The 16278-nt window shown below is 35.7% G+C and overlaps 1 protein-coding gene across 3 annotated transcripts in view; it reads right to left on the bottom strand.

Annotated features, from left to right (window-relative positions):
* Positions 1–16278, bottom strand: part of LOC128663707 (cytosolic purine 5'-nucleotidase-like) — a 326364-nt gene that overhangs the window by 173860 nt on the left and 136226 nt on the right. For all 3 annotated transcript variants that reach the window (XM_053718156.1, XM_053718154.1, XM_053718155.1), the window contains exon 4: positions 11842–11937. In XM_053718156.1, the coding sequence (XP_053574131.1) occupies positions 11842–11937 (96 nt within the window). The remainder of the gene's footprint in view (positions 1–11841; positions 11938–16278) is intronic.

Genomic DNA, 16278 nt, shown 5'->3' with positions numbered 1-16278 from the left:
ACAGGTCCCAGTCAGAATAAATAACAGGAGCAAAAAAAAGCTAAAAAAAACAAACAAAAACAATTTGAGAGGAGAATAGAATAAACCTAGGGCAGCATAAATCATAAACATATCTCTGGTTACTTTATATAGCTGGCATAAAAGCAGAGGCGTACTGTTTTTGCTCATAATCGATTTTGACATGCTTTTTTAACTCCTGTTTCCAGCGAGCCTAAAGGCTGAATATGGGGCTTGGTGAATCGCCCCCTATGGCTACACTCTGAGTAAATATATTTAGCAGATACCTACCCCAATAGGAGCTATGAAATTACCCACAAACGTTCCCTCTTTTTATGTTCTCTTTGCTATGTTTGACCACTGGATATAGCATTAAAGGGATATAAAACACATTTTTATTCATGATTCAGAAAGAGCATGCAATTTGAAACAACTTTCCTTTTGACTTCTATTGTCTAATTTGCTTCATTCTCTTGTTATCCTTTGTCAAAAACCACACCTAGGTAGGCTCAGGAGCAGCAATGTACTACTGGGAGCTAGCTGGTGATTGGTAGCTGTACTTATATCCCTCTTGCCATTGGCTTACCAGATGTGTTCAGCTAGCTGCCAGTAGTACATTGATGCCATTTTAGCAAAGGATACCAAGAGAATGAAGCAAATTTGATTATAGAAGTAAATTGGAAAGTTTTATTAAAATGGTATGCGCTATCTGAAATGTGAAAGACAAAATAGGGGGATTTATATCCCTTTAATGCTATTGCTATACTGTGCTGAAGATAAACATTATGCTTTCTATTAAAGGGACATTGTACACTAGATTTGTCTTTGCATAAATGTTTTGTAGATTATCCATTTATATAGCCCATCTGGAAGTGTTTTTTTTTTTTTTTGTTTGTTTGTTTTTTTAAATGTATAGTTTTGCTTATTTATTTTTTTAAGATCATTGTGCTGATTTTCAGACTCCTAACCAAGCCCCACAGTGCCAGATGTATACACGCGTTTACAGACTCTTGCTGGCTCCTGTTTATGTTATATGTCTTTTCATATGCAGGGAATGGGGAGTGTGCAGTGTCTGCTCTTTTTTTGTTTACCCAGCCCCTTTCAGTGGGTGTTCCAGTTAACCTTATCAACAGTGCTAAACTGGGAGCTTCTAAGTAAGTTTTTAAAAGGATTTTTACTGTATTTTTAGATCAGTATTTGTGCATATTTCTCTTTATGGTAGTGTCTATTACATGCAGTTATATGAAAATTGGTGTATACATTGGTGTATACTGTCCCTTTAATATCTTGACTGATTGCCCCTTTAAGGAATATGCATGCTCATGTGTGTACACTTATGTGTGTTTAAATTGATAACATTTTCTATTGACATTATCCTATAAAAATAGGCTTTGAGGTGATTATAAAAAGCTAAAATGCTTTTGCGTTCTAAAAATATGAAATATATATATATGAAATAACTAATGTTTTAGAAGATAAGATGTTTATACTATATACAATCTTCTCACTTTCTGGGTGTGGAGAATTCAAATTGAGATTTCAGAAAACATTAACCAGGCCTTGAAGATATATTTAGCTTTTATAATATTATTGTGCTCGACAGGCAAAGGATGGGTGTGAAAAATTTCAGTTAAAGGGATACTGAACCCAAATTTTTTCTTTCGTGATTCAGAGAGCATGAAATTTTAAGCAACTTTCTAATTTACTTCTATTATCAAATTTTCTTCATTCTCGTGGTATCTTTATTTGAAATGCAAGAATGTAAGTTTAGATGCCGGCCCATTTTTGGTGAACAACCTGGGTTGTTCTTGCCGATTGGTGGATAAATTCATCCACCAATAAAAAAATGCTGTCAAATAAATGTGATAACAAAAATCATAAAAGGAAAACCAAATAAAGTTCTGAATCAAGGATATGTCTGTGTCCTCTGGATGAGTTTTTCAGCTTGTTAGCATTCCTCAGTGAGATCCCATAAAAAAGGAAACAGAAAATTGCAACATAGTGTGAATCTGTAATGGCACTTTGAGGAAGTAGTTGTTTTGTAACAAATGACTACTCACATTTGTTGGAGCTTTCCTTGACAAAGCATACCAGCGAAACGTACGTCGGAACTGAACTGTTCTATATTGAGTTTTATTGCGTCTCTACACTAGCCAGGACACCTGGGGGCTTAGCGCTATTGTCTTGCTACTAAAAAGGTTTTGGTTTCAGCGGTCACATTCCTGCTGATCCATTTACCTCTTTGCAAGTTTGGCGATTTGAAGCATTTGTTACAGCATATCTGCTTTTGTACCCTTACATTGTGGTGTTATCAAGGCTTATGTGACGCTTTTATATATTTTAAAATAAATTTGTATCTAAGTTTTGCCTAGTGTACTGTTTTCCCATCAGTATAAAGTGGGAGTGCGCATATCCTTGAGCTTAGTGGAAAGCTCCAACAAATGTGAGTAGTCATTTGTTACAAAACAACTACTTCCTCAAAGTGCCATTACAGATTCACACTATGTTGCAATTTTCTGTTTCCTTTTTTATGGGATCTCACTGAGGAATGCTAACAAGCTGAAAAACTCATCCAGAGGACACAGACATATCCTTGATTCAGAACTTTATTTGGTTTTCCTTTTATGATTTTTGTTATCACATTTATTTCACATTTTTTTCTTTGTGATATTCGGTATATTTATTGTAAAAAAATGCTGTCCAGAGTTCTGAACTAATAAAAAAAGCTTAGATGCCTTCTTTTTCAAATAAAGATAGCAAGAGAACGAAGAAAAATTGATAATAGGAGTAAATTAGAAAGTTGCATGCTCTATCTGAATCATGAAAGAAATAATTTAAGGTTCAGTGTCCCTTAAAGGTCACTAAACAAAGCGATACTATATAAGCACTCAATATTTCTCTCTTATTAATTCATACTTAATTAAAAGGTAAAACTTTTAATTAAAAGGTGGGTATGTTAAAAACAAGATGCTGGTGGCAACAAGTTTTTTTTTTTAAAGGGCCATGATACCCAAATGTTGAAACACTTGAAAGTGATGCAGCATAGCTGTAAAAAGCTGACTAGAAAATATCACCTGAACATCTCTATATAGATATTTTACCTCAAAATGTCCTAAGTATTCAAACCCCATTGCAAAGGACTTTAAGCAGCAAATCAGTAAGTATGTGTGTCCCGGGACAGGCAAGGGAGTGATTTCCCTATTCAGTTTAAGGAAGTTTACTATGAAAGCTCATGAGAGTTAGTGAAATCTCATGAGATCATGACCTCAGCAGTGTTGATGCTGATTGGCTGCTGTTCATTCCTTCAGTTTTTTTTTTACCTGCAGCTGGGCAGCAGCTGAAGTATAACTTTTTACACAGAACTTACTCTGATGAGCTGAGGAAATTGTGAGGTAAATATCTTCTTTTTTTACATAGAGATGCTCAGGTGATATTTTCCTGTCAGCTTTTTACAGTTATACTGCATCAGTTTCAAGTGATTTAGCATATGAGTATTATGTCCCTTTAAGTGTTTGTATATTCTTGTATGTATTATCACACCATCCAGGAGTTCAACAAAATACTTTATATGTGATACCACAGTGCTATTTATGTAATATGTGCGGTACACCTCACCTTTAAGTTGGTTTGAAAGTATTTCTAATTATCAATGATATTCCCAAAATGTGTGTCTTGGTCTTTAAATTAATTTTGGGATATATTACAAGTGGAGCGGTATTTTTTCCCCCCGCAATCGCAAAAACTCTGCTAGAGTTAAGCTTAACGTGCTAGTCAGGTTGAGTTCATATTACAAGTTCCAAAAAAACATATTTTGCACTAGTAGTAACGTGAGTAGCGTGAAAAACCTAACTTAATTTTTCACGTGTGCGTGCATGTATTGGACCATTGGAATCAATGGAGAAAAAATAAAGTAGAAAAAAAACCAACTAGCATCCGAGATAAATAAAAACTCCATCACATTCTTGCATTCCCCATAGAAGTCAATGGAGAGAAAAAAAAATTGTTGAAAAAAAACAACAAAGCATTTTCGCATTAGCAAATGTGAAAGATTTACAGTAAATACATAGCTATAATATGTATTAAATATGAATATTGCATAAATATGTTTTATCATGTTTTCATCAACTTAAGGGACATGAAACACAAAAAATTTCTGTTGTGATTTAGGTAGAACATACCATTTTAAACCACTTTCCAGTTTACTTCTACTATCAAATTTGCTTCATTCCCTTGGTATCAATTGTTGAAGGAGCAGCAATGCACTACTGGTTTCTAACTGAACATATGGGTGAGCCAATGGCAATCGGTATATATATGCAGCCACCAATCAGCAGCTAAACCCTAGGTTCTTTACTGCTCCGAGTCCTAAACTTTTCTAGATAAACCTTTTAGCGAAGGATAACAAGAGACGGGAGCAAATTATATAATAGAAGTAAATTGGGAAGTTGTTTAAAATCACATGCTCTTTCTGAATCACGAAAGAAAAATCATGTCGCTTTAATGGCAAAGGGCTCTAATGCATATATATATATATATATATATATATATATATATATATATATATATATATATATATATATATATATATATATATATATAGCATGGGGTGTCAATTAACCCAATCAAATGAGATTGGGCGGATTGATGACCGCTGCTTCTTAACTCCTGTTTCCGGCGAGCCTGAAGGCTCATGCGGAAACAGGGGTATACGGCCCCATTTGGGCCGTGATAAATCGGCCCCTCAATGTTAAAGCCCTTTGCCTGCCTTTTTTTTTTTTTATCTCTAACACCCGTGATCTCATATCTTTAAACTATTATAACTTTTTTGTGCAATTATTATTATTTTATTTTTTTTATTAGACATTGTTAATATGAGTAACTGTAATTTGTAATGTATTTTTGATGTGTTTTGTGCAATTTTTTTGTTTTGGAAAACAGTTAACCACATATCTGAGATCGCTGTAAAGGACTGAAGAGTAAATGGCGATTGCGCTAGCGAAATCACGATTTTGCTCAACTTTTAATATCAGCGCAATGAAAAAGGCTTGCAAAAAGACGACATCGCTTGTGAAAAAAACGTTTGCGCCTCACTTGTAGTCTAGCCCATAGGGGTAGATTTATCATAGTGCTAGCGGACATGAAATGATGTAGCGTATCATGTCCGCTGCACAATGATAAATGCTGACAGCATATGCTGTCGGCATTTATCATTGCACCAGCAGTTCTTGTGAACTGCTGGGGCAATGCTGCCCCCTGCAGATTCACGCTAGCAGGGGGTGTCAATTTCTGTCCGCGGCAACAGAGCAGTTATGGAGCAGCGGTCTTTAGACTAAAGGCTTGCGCGGAAACAGGGGCATCAAGCTCCGTAAGGAGCTTGATAAATCGGCCCCAATGTATTTTCTTAATGGTTTACCAATCACTAAATAGTTGTCATAGGTTAGTAATAACATTCAGTGTGTGAAAGAAGTATTAGATTAAAGAAAATACATTTACTTAAGAAATAGATTACACTCTGGCCTTAGACTTATTCTTCCAAAGGAGTTAGTATTATGGTTGCTATATTATTCTTACTTTCACACATTAAAGTGAAGGTCCATTTTGATGAATTAGTGCCCGGTTTTTAATAAACCTATTAAAAACAAGGGCACTTTAATTCATCAAAATTGATATTTCACTGTTTTCTTCAAAAACTTACCTTTTAATTCTGGCAGCCGCTCCAGCACTTCCTCCACCCGTCGCAAGCCGTCTTCGTGGGTCCAAAATGAGGAATCCGGCTTCCTCCAATCACAGCATTGCATCAGGCCAAGATTCCCCCGGGAGGGGGGAGCTGTGATTGGAGGAAGCCTGATTCATTATTTCTGACGTCTACAGAGGCTTCCGACGGCCGGGGGAAATCGCTGGAGCGGCATTCAGGATTAAAAGGTAAGTTTCTGAAGAAAACAGTGAAATGTCAATTTTGATGAATTAAAGTGCCCTTGTTTTTAATAGGTTTATTAAAAACCGGGCACTAATTCATCAAAATGGACCTTCACTTTAATAGCATTTACATACAGCCAAACTATTCCTTTCTGATACGTGACCAAACATTCACTAGTTTATATTGGATTAATAATGACACTTAATTATATAGGTAAATTGTCTCAATACTAAGAGTAAATACTTTAGTTTATCACAATGTTTTTAATGGTTACTTGTTTGGCTTATTCCCTAAGGAGAGTTAAAGGGACAGTATACTATAAAATTGTTTTTCCCTTAATGTGTTTCCAATTACATTGTTTACCAGCTGCAGAGTATAAAATGTATGAGATTTGCTTTTTTAAGGTTTGTGTATATGAATTAGCTGGTTTTGCATTTTGAAGCCAGAACCTAATAAAATGGGTAGAGCTTGTAGGTAGAATCAGATCTCATTACTTTATCACATGGTGTACACATACCTGCTTCTTTATCTTATATCTGTCCATAAACCAATCACCAATACTTGGAGAGAACAATGGGACATTAACATTTTATTACCTTATCTCTTCTATAACCCACTAGGAGTGTAATTTCTTCTACTGGCTGTGTTAACACAGCATGGCCTTGAGGCCAAAAACTTTCAGGATGGGTGGGGGTACCACAGGCTAAATAAACTATTGCAAATGTCAATATATGGGCAATGGAAATACTTGTAAACAATTTAATACACTCCAGCAGGTAAAGTGGATCATTGGGAACAAATTAAAGGAGAGAACATTTTTGAGTAAACTGTTCCTTTGAAGTGAATGTAAACTTTCATCAATGAGTGCCTTGTTTTTAAAAAAATATTAAAAACAGGGGCACTTTCATTCATGAAATCACAGAAAGACACAAACGAGTTACGTCATCTATCACGTTTCACGCCCCACTGGTGCTTTATCAAAGATGAGAGAAAGCGCCAGTGGGGTGTAAATCGCGTCAGACGACGTATCTCGTTTGTGTCTTTCTGTGATTTCATGTGAGTTACAAATTTTTAAAGCATATCCAATAAATGTTTCAACATTTTAGATAAGGCTTGGTGCATAGTGTTTATTGTTCAACCATAAGGAGTACTAACTTACGTACAAAATTAAACTTTCATCATTCAAATAGAGCATGCAATTTTAAGCAACTTTCTAATTTACCCCTATTATCAATTGTTCTTCATTCTCTTGGTATCTTTATTTGAAAGTAAGCTTAGGAGCCGGACCATTTTTGGTTCAGCACCTGGGTAGTGCTTGCCGATTGGTGGCTACATTTAGACACCAATCAGAAAGAGCTACCCAGGTGCTGAATAAAAAATGGGCCGGCTTCCTATGCTACATATAGTACATTCTTGCTTTTTCAAAGAAAGATACCAAGAGAATGAAGAAAAATTAATAAAAGGAGTAAATTAAAAAGTTGCTTAAAATTGCCTGCTCTATCTGAATCATGAAAGTTTAATTTTAACTAGACTATGGGGCCTATTTATCATCGGTCTTGCGGACCTGACCGACAGTGTGGATCAGCTCCGCAAGACCTCGCTGAATGCGGAGAGCAATACGCTCTCCGCATTTAACATTGCACCAGCAGCTCACAAGAGCTACTGGTGTAACGCCGCCCCCTGCTGACTCGTGGCAAATCGGCCGCCAGCAGGGAGCTGTCAATCAACCCGATCGTACTCGAACGGGTTGATTTCCGGGGATTCCTGTCTGCCTGCTCAGAGTAGGCGGACAGGGTTATGGAGCAGCGGTCTTTAGACCGCTGCTTCATAACTTGTGTTTCTGGCAAGTCTGAAGACTCGCCAGAAACACGGGCCCACAAGCTCCGTATGGAGCTTGTTAAATGGGCCCCTAAGCCTTTAAATCTCTACTAGCATTTCTTATATTGCTTAGATGTTCTAGCATTCTCACATGTAATTTTCTGGAGGTCATACTAATATATATTATATTACATTTACATGCCAATCCGTATATAACCCCTTCTGTGTTACTTCTGATATGAGACTCAATCTTATGTATTCTTCCAAATCTATCTGTTATTGATTTGGTAGAGCACATATGTTTACAAATTGAGCAGTCCCTGCATTTAAAGGGACATTCCAGCCAAAATTGGAATCTCCATGGATGCATTTCAGATTTGAATAGAAGCATTGTTGTAAAATAGATGTATTAGCAAAAATGCTTCTAATAAAAGCTATAGCTGTTTTAAATGAGTATTTACGTATGCACCGTGCACCAGCAATTTAAACACCACACTTGCTTGTGGCATCTGGTATGACTAGAATTTGTTATTTGCTGACATGATACAGCCAGCTGTACTGGTGTTTGATCAGTTTCAGTATTTATAATGCCGGTGCATTGAGATTATCTAGCTATGCTACACATGCACGTGCAGAGAAAAATGTTAAAACTATAACAGTGATATATTTTATTAGCAGCATTTTTGCCAATACATTTATATTGTAAATATGTTTATATTCAAATATGTAGTTCATCTGTGTGCATTTAAATTTTGACTGTATTGTCCCTTTAAAATTACCCATTATCAAGGGGTTATTTGTTTTTTTTCTTGTTTCAAAATAACTTGGGCTCAAGATATCTTTTAGATTTTTAGACCTTCTATATCCTATTTGGATTTTTGCTCCTATGATTTTGTTTAGGATCAGGTCTGCTCTGAGAATTCCCAAATGTTTATTTTGGATATTGATCAATTCCTGGGTTTGAGGTGAGTAGGTTGTTGTTATTCTTGTTGTTTCATCTTTAGCTCTGACTTTCTTCCTGGGCAGTCCTTTTCTGACAGTAGCTTCAGCTCTCTGTTTACCTCTCTTTATGCTGTGATTGCTATAACCTATTTGTTGCAGTCTCTCATGTACAATAATTCAAGTCTGAGCATCTGAGCAATTCCTTTTAAAGGGACATAATACTCATATGCTAAATCACTTGAAACTGATGCAGTATAACTGTAAAAAGCTGACAGGAAAATATCACCTGAGCATCTCTATGTAAAAAAGGAAGATATTTTACCTCACAATTTCCTCAGCTCAGCAGAGTAAGTTCTGTGTAAAAAGTGAAGAAATGAACAGCAGCCAATCAGCATCAGCAGTGCTGAGGTCATGAACTCTTTTACTGTGATCTCATGAGATTTGACTTAACTCTCATGAGATTTCATTGTAAACTTTCTTACACTGAATAGGGAAATAAGATGAGAGTGCACGAGGCTCAACCCTTCGGCTGTCCCGGGACAGGCATACTGATATGCTGCTTAGAAGTCCTTTACAATGGGATGTGGCTACTGAGAAACTTTTGAGGTAAAATATCTTTCTTTTTTACATAGAGATGTTCAGGTGATATTTTCTAGTCAGCTTTTTTCAGCTATGCTGCATCAATTTCAAGTGTTTAAACATTTTAGTATTATGGCCCTTTAACTAGCAAAATTCCCCTATTGGTAGGGATTTTATTGTGTGTGAAGAATGTGCACTGCTTGAGTGTAATATACTATTTGTTGCTGTCTTCTTTCTATACATATCTGTCTGTATTTCACCTCTTATATTTTTGGAAATTCTCAGATCCAGAAAAGTCAAATCTTTTTGGTCCATTTCCCATGTCAGTTTGATGTTTAAAGGAATAGTCTAGTCAAAATTAAACTTTTCATGATTCAGATAGATCATGCAATTTAAAGCAACATTCTAATTTACTCCTATCATTAATTTTTCTTAGTTCTCCTGGTATCTTTATTTGAAAAAGCAAGAATGTAAGCATAGGAGCCAGCCCCCTTTTTGGTTCAGCACCTGCAAAGCACTTTCTGATTGGTGTCTTAATGTAGCCACCAATCTGCAAGTGCTACCCAGGTGCTGAACTAAAAATGGACCGTCTCCTAAGCTTACATTCAAATAAAGATACCAAAAAAATTGATAATAGGAGTAAATTAGAAAGTTGCTTAAAACGACATGCTCTATCTGAATCATGAAAGTTTAATTTTGACTAGACTATTCCTTTAAACATCAAACTGATATGGGAGATGGACCAAAAAGAAGTGACTTTCTGAGAATTTCCAAACACACTTAAGAGATTCCTAAATCAAAAAAATCTAACGAATCCTCTTTTAAAGGGACATGAAACCCATTTTTTTATTTCTTGATTCAAAAACAAAATTTTAAACAACTTTCCCATTATCATCGATTATCTAATTTGTTTCATTCTCTTGGTATCCTTTATTGAAGAAGCTACAATGCAATGCATTACTAGGTGAGCCAATGACATAAGGCATATATGTGCAGCCACCAGTAGCTCCTGAGCCTATCTAGGTATGGTTTTCAACAAAAGATACCAAGAGAACAAAACAAAGTAGATAATAGAATGAAATGAAGGGTGATTTGACTGTTTAGAAACAACATGGACAATGCACAAATTGTAATGTTGTAACCAATTATACACTAGTTAAGAGAAAGAAAGGAAGAGGTTTGAAACTATGTTACTTTCTCTGAAAAAAAAAGAGTAAATGAATGAGTGACCGTTTTTTAAAAATACTTTTAAAAACAGGGGCACTTTTATTCATTAAACTTTACATTGCAGTGTTTTTGTTTTTTTTAAATACCTTTTTATTTAGCAAACCCAGACCGGCGATCTTCTGCTCGCAGCTCCTCTGTACTCAGCACAGCAATGACGAAACCGGCTTCCTCCAATCATGGCATGGGTCCCGGAACGTCCATCTCGTGAGGCCACGCAACGATTGGAGGAAGCCGGTTTCGTCATCTAAGTACAGCATGAGAAGCGGGCAGAGGATCACCGGTCTGGGTTTCCTAAAGAAAAAGGTCAGTATTAACAAAAAAACAACGCTTCAATGTAAATGTTAATGAATGAAAGTGCCCCTGTTTTTAAACTGGGCACTCATTCATTAAAATTTACAGTTACTTTTAATATAGAAACACATGACACCCCAAATTCAAATATAAGACTCCTCTTTCAGATGAGAGTTAACATGGTAATTAGTTAGCTTAATAGATGCATGCTTTAGAGTTAAAATATGGGTAGGTGTTAACGCTATATGTTTAAAGGGACAGTCTAGTCAAAATTAAACTGACATGATTCAAATAGGGTATGCAAGTTTAAACAATTTTCCAATTTACTTTTATCATCAAATTTGCTTTGTTCTCTTTGTATTCTTAGTTGAAAGCTAGGTAGGCTCATATGCTAATGTCTAAGCCCTTGAAGGCCGCCTCTTATCTGAATGCATTTAACATTTTTTTTCCTAGCTACAGGGCATTAATTCATGTGTGTCATATAGATAACATTGAGCTCACATCTGAGGAGTTACCTAGGAGTCAGCACTGATTGGCTAAAATGCAAATCTGTCAAAAGAACTGAAATAAGTGGGCAGTCTGCAGAGACTTAGATACAAGGTAATCACAGAGGTAAAAAAGTATATTAATATAACCGTGTTGGTTATGCAAAACTGGGGAATGGGTAATAAAAGGGATTATCTATCTTTTTAAACAATACAAATTCTGGAGTAGACAATCCTTTGAATTGAAGATTAACGCATTCAGAAACTTTCAATATTTATTTTGCCTCCTCTAAAAATGTTGATGAGAATGCCCATAACTATTCTACAGGTCAATGGATGAAACATACAGAGGACACAGAGGTGACTGGAAGGAATTTTGGCCACTGGACAATGGTTTTATATATAGAGATATTAAACCCACGGGGATCTGAAAGTATCATTACCAGTGCAAAAATTAGAATCATGACAACACAGCACAGATATCTCTCTCTGTATTCAGACACTATTTCAGTCCCAGAGCCAATGCCAGGTTAAGCTGCATATATACCGCCTCTCAACCAATCAGATGTGTTCCCAATTACTTACCCTTTCAGGAAACGGAACCCATGAGTGCAAACAAGCACATTCCCGTTAGAATCAACCTTTAGCAGATTTCCATACAGGCTATCAAACACAAGGCCCCTGCCAAAGAAATAGAGAACAGATCTTTAATCATCAGTACAATAGCACCATACCCAGAATTAGTGTTCCCTGTAAGGCCAGTTTTGTGAGAGGCCCAGCAGTAAAACAGGTAATTAGGGTAATTGGCAAAAATTGCTCAATGCAGACTGCAGGGTGTAGTTCCCTAGTTAACTGTTTCGCTGCTGGACCACTCACAAAACTGTCCTTAGAGGGAACATTGCCCACAATACAATATTACTGTAGGATATTATATATATATATATATATATATATACAGTATATATACAGTATATATATATATATATATATATATATATATATATATAATTTGCATATATGAAAAATACAATAATATTGTAATACTGAACATAGGATACACAAATATAGTATTACTTGCACAGAAATCACAAAATATTATATCATCTGCATAAATAACAACATTAAACTTTATCATTATTGATATGGTTCAGGAGAACTACATTTCTCTCCTCAGAGAGTAGAATAACATTATAGTAGCAACATAATACATTTAGCACACAGGACACAATAATGCAGTATTATGTTCACACAGGAAACAATACAGTTGTACCATGTGAGTCCAGAATGCACAAAGCAGAACATGATTAAAGGGACGTGGTACTCAAGCGTTTGCTCTTTTCTGTCTACAGGTAAACATTTTAACATCTAGTACAGTATTTATTTTTATGGATGTTCCTTTGCTGAACAAACTTACTTTCTTGTGGGAGTTTTATGTACTTTTTTTTTTTTTTTTTATAAAAACATTTCTTTATTTGATTGCCTTAGCATACAATTGGAACTCGAAACATGGTAATATATTTGTCTGCAGAGTACAGTAACTTATTAATTGCATCTATACAATCAACACTTCTTGATATTGTCCCTAAAGTACTCAGGACTTGAGTATGGAGAGTTTTGTTCAGTACTTGGATTTGCAAAGTTTGATGTAGTCTTGTTTTCGAACATATTTTCCAAATTGAAGTTCCTCTGTAAGGTATAGTCTTAATTAAAAACAGGGCAATCATTACATTTTCTTTTTTCAACTAAATAAGTAAACAAACAAACAAAATGACCACGGTGAAACAAGGTCACCTAAGGTCAAACATCAATATATCTTAGCAATACGATTTTACAATGATACCTTTCCGCCTTCAAGTCCTGGATGTGTCTTTGGGTTGATAAATTCTTATTGTAATTTAGGGAGAGGTGTTTCCAATTACTGTCTGAGTTTTATGTACTTTTAAAAGAACATTAAACTCATAGACAGTTTTTTACAGCTAGACAGTGCTAGTTCATGTGTGCCACATAGATAACATTGTGCTCATTCCCGTGGAGTTGCTTAGTAGTAAGCACTGATTGGCCAAAATGCAATTCTGTATTCATTCCCTCACATAATAGATATGGAGGAGAGCAGTCAAATTCATATTGGATAACTCTGAAATGCTAAGCTGATGGAGCCCAAAAATGATTCAGATAGAACATACAATTTAAAACAACTTTCCAGTTTACTTCTATTAATATATTTGCTTCATTCTCTTGGTATTCTTTGATAAAGAAGCAACAATGCAATAGTTGAGTACATCATGTTAAAAGCCATATGTGTGCAGCCACCAATCAGCAGCTAGCTTCTGGTAGTGCATTTCTGCTCCTGAGCCTGCCTTATTTTTCAACATAGGATAACAAGAGAACAAAGCAAATTAGAAGATACAAGTAAATTAAAAAGTTGTTTAAATTGACATACTCTATCTACAAAAATGTGATTATGACTTTATTGTCCCTTTAATTATTAACTGATGCTTACAAAAACAGATTAAAATGTTAAATGAAAGGAGGTGAATTAATGCTTACTGAATATGAAACAAAAAAGGGTTGCTAAAAAAAGCTTTTGGATAAGGGTTAAAGAGATGATTGTATATGTACATGATAAGGGGCAGGAATGGGTCAAACAAATAATGAAAGTATATATTGCAAAGGTTTTTTTAACTATGTAAAATTAAATATTTTATTTTATGATCTGAAAGTGTTTAATGTCCTTTTAATTCTAATTTAGTATTTGTAAACACTTTCATATCATTTTGCAAAACTAAGTAATTCTTTAACATTTTCTTTAACCTTTTAACGCCGTTAGGACATTGTACTCCGTCCGAATTTTGCTGGGCTTTAGCGCCGAAGGACGGAATACAACGTCCTAACCGCTTGGCTTTCCTGAAGCCACTGGTGCTTCCCTGATGGGATTGCGGTCTGGAGTTGTTCCGATGTAAACACGTTAACCCTGGCACGAAAGGGTTAAACATAGAAACACTTTATTGCAACAATAAAGTGGGCACATAATTTAACCCCTTCGTGCCGGGGTTAACGTGTCTACATCGGAACAACTGTTCCGATGTAAACAAATTGAAAACTTGTGATTGTGCATGTGATCACGAGATTTCAATGATGGGATCGCGTCAGGGGGGCGTCCCTATGATGCTAGGCACGCCCTCCAGACTGCGATCCCATCAGGGAAGTGCCAGTAGCTTCAGGAAAGCCAAGCGGGTAGGACTTTGTATTCCGTCCTTCGGTGCTTAAGCCCAGCAAAATTCGGACGGAATACAATGTCCTTATGGCGTTAAAAGGTTAAAGGTATGACAGGTTTAATTAAACCGCAAACAATTATGTTATTTACATGTGGACTAAATATGCACAAAAAACATCAAAGGGACATGAAACCCAAATTTTCTTTCATGATTCAGATAGAGAACACAATTTTAAACAACTTTCCAATTTACTTCTATTATCTAATTTGCTTCATTCTCTTGGTATCCTGTGTTGAAGAAGCAGCAATGCATTACTAGGAGCTAGCTGAACCCATCGGGTGAGTCAATAACATGAGTCATTTATATGCAGCCACCAATCATCAGCTACTGTCCCTACCTAGATATCTTTTTCAACAAAGGATACCAAGAGAACAAAACAAATGAGATATTATGAGATAGAAAAGTTTGCATGCTCTATCTGAATCATGAAAGAAAAAAAAATGTTGGTTTCATGTCCCTTTAATATGTAGAAACAGGCAAGAAATACTGAAAAAATGACTTTAAGAAGTCAATGCTCTTGAGTAATGTAGCCACCAATCAGCAAGCGCTATTCAGGGTGCTGAACCAAAAATGTGCCGGTTCCTAAGCTTGCATTTTCCTTTTGTTCAAATAAAGATACCAAGAGAACAAAAATAATATGCTCTATCTGAATCATGAAAAAATAAAATGTGGGTTTAGTGTCCCTTTAAACCTTGGTAGTCAGAGAAGGTAGCTGCTTGGATACTTGTTCAAGTAAAGAGGTTCATGTTGTTAGAATTTCACATACCTCCACCAGGAACCCTAAAGAGTAATCAGTGGTAAAAGGGTGATTCTCTGATATGGTCCAAGTGAGTGCTGTGTCTTTTATAGAAAAAACTTTTTTTCTTTAAATTATGAAATAACTTAGTTGTCAAGGGCTATAAACCCTGCCTGCCCTTGACTGACTGTTGTCTCTGCTCGATGGTGAGGTTTATGTGTGACCCCTGTGAGTTGGAATTCCTGAACAGCAAGGGTTCCTGGTGGATTTGAAATTCTGTGACTCTTAACAAGGACTAGACAATAGGAAAACAATCTTCAAAAAAATATTGCAAAGGCAAATGTCTCTCAAAGGCTGAAAAGGAAGATGAATCTAAGTTTGCAGGGTCAGAGTAATTCCCAAGGTAAATCCTAAATGTATCAAAAGCTATAAATTAATAAAGTGATTAAAGGGATAGTAAACGCCTTGGGATTATAATATAAAATGTTTAATTATGTGTAGCAAAACAACTTTTTAATACATTTTTGTAATTAAATTTGCCTCCCTTTCCTGTAATTTAAAGGAAAATGAAACCCCCAAAAAATATTTCAAGATTCAGAAAAAACATATAATTAAAAAAAAAAAATTCCAATTCACTTCTATTATCTAATTTGTTTCATTCTTTTGATATATTTTGTTGAAAAGCACAGGTAGGAAGTCTCTGGACATGGGAGCTAGCTGCTGATTGGTGGCTGCACATATATACATTTTATCAATGGCTTACTGGTGTGTTCAGCTAGCTCTCAGTAGTGCATTTCTGTTCCTTCAATAAAGGATACCAAGAGAAAAAAGCAAAATTGATAATAAAAACAAAATGGAAAGTTGTTTAAAACTGTATGCTTGATCTGAATAATGAAATAAAAAAATGGGGTTTCATGTCCCTTTAAGTTTTCCAATTCTGAGGATAGGAAGCACACATGGCAGGGTTCAGAAGCCTTACTCTGCTACATATTTGTCCCTAACTGCCCTCAG

This window comes from Bombina bombina, chromosome 6 (assembly GCF_027579735.1).
Source record: "Bombina bombina isolate aBomBom1 chromosome 6, aBomBom1.pri, whole genome shotgun sequence".
In the NCBI taxonomy this organism is placed as follows: Eukaryota; Metazoa; Chordata; class Amphibia; order Anura; family Bombinatoridae; genus Bombina; species Bombina bombina.
This window is presented reverse-complemented; position numbering and strand designations above follow the sequence as displayed.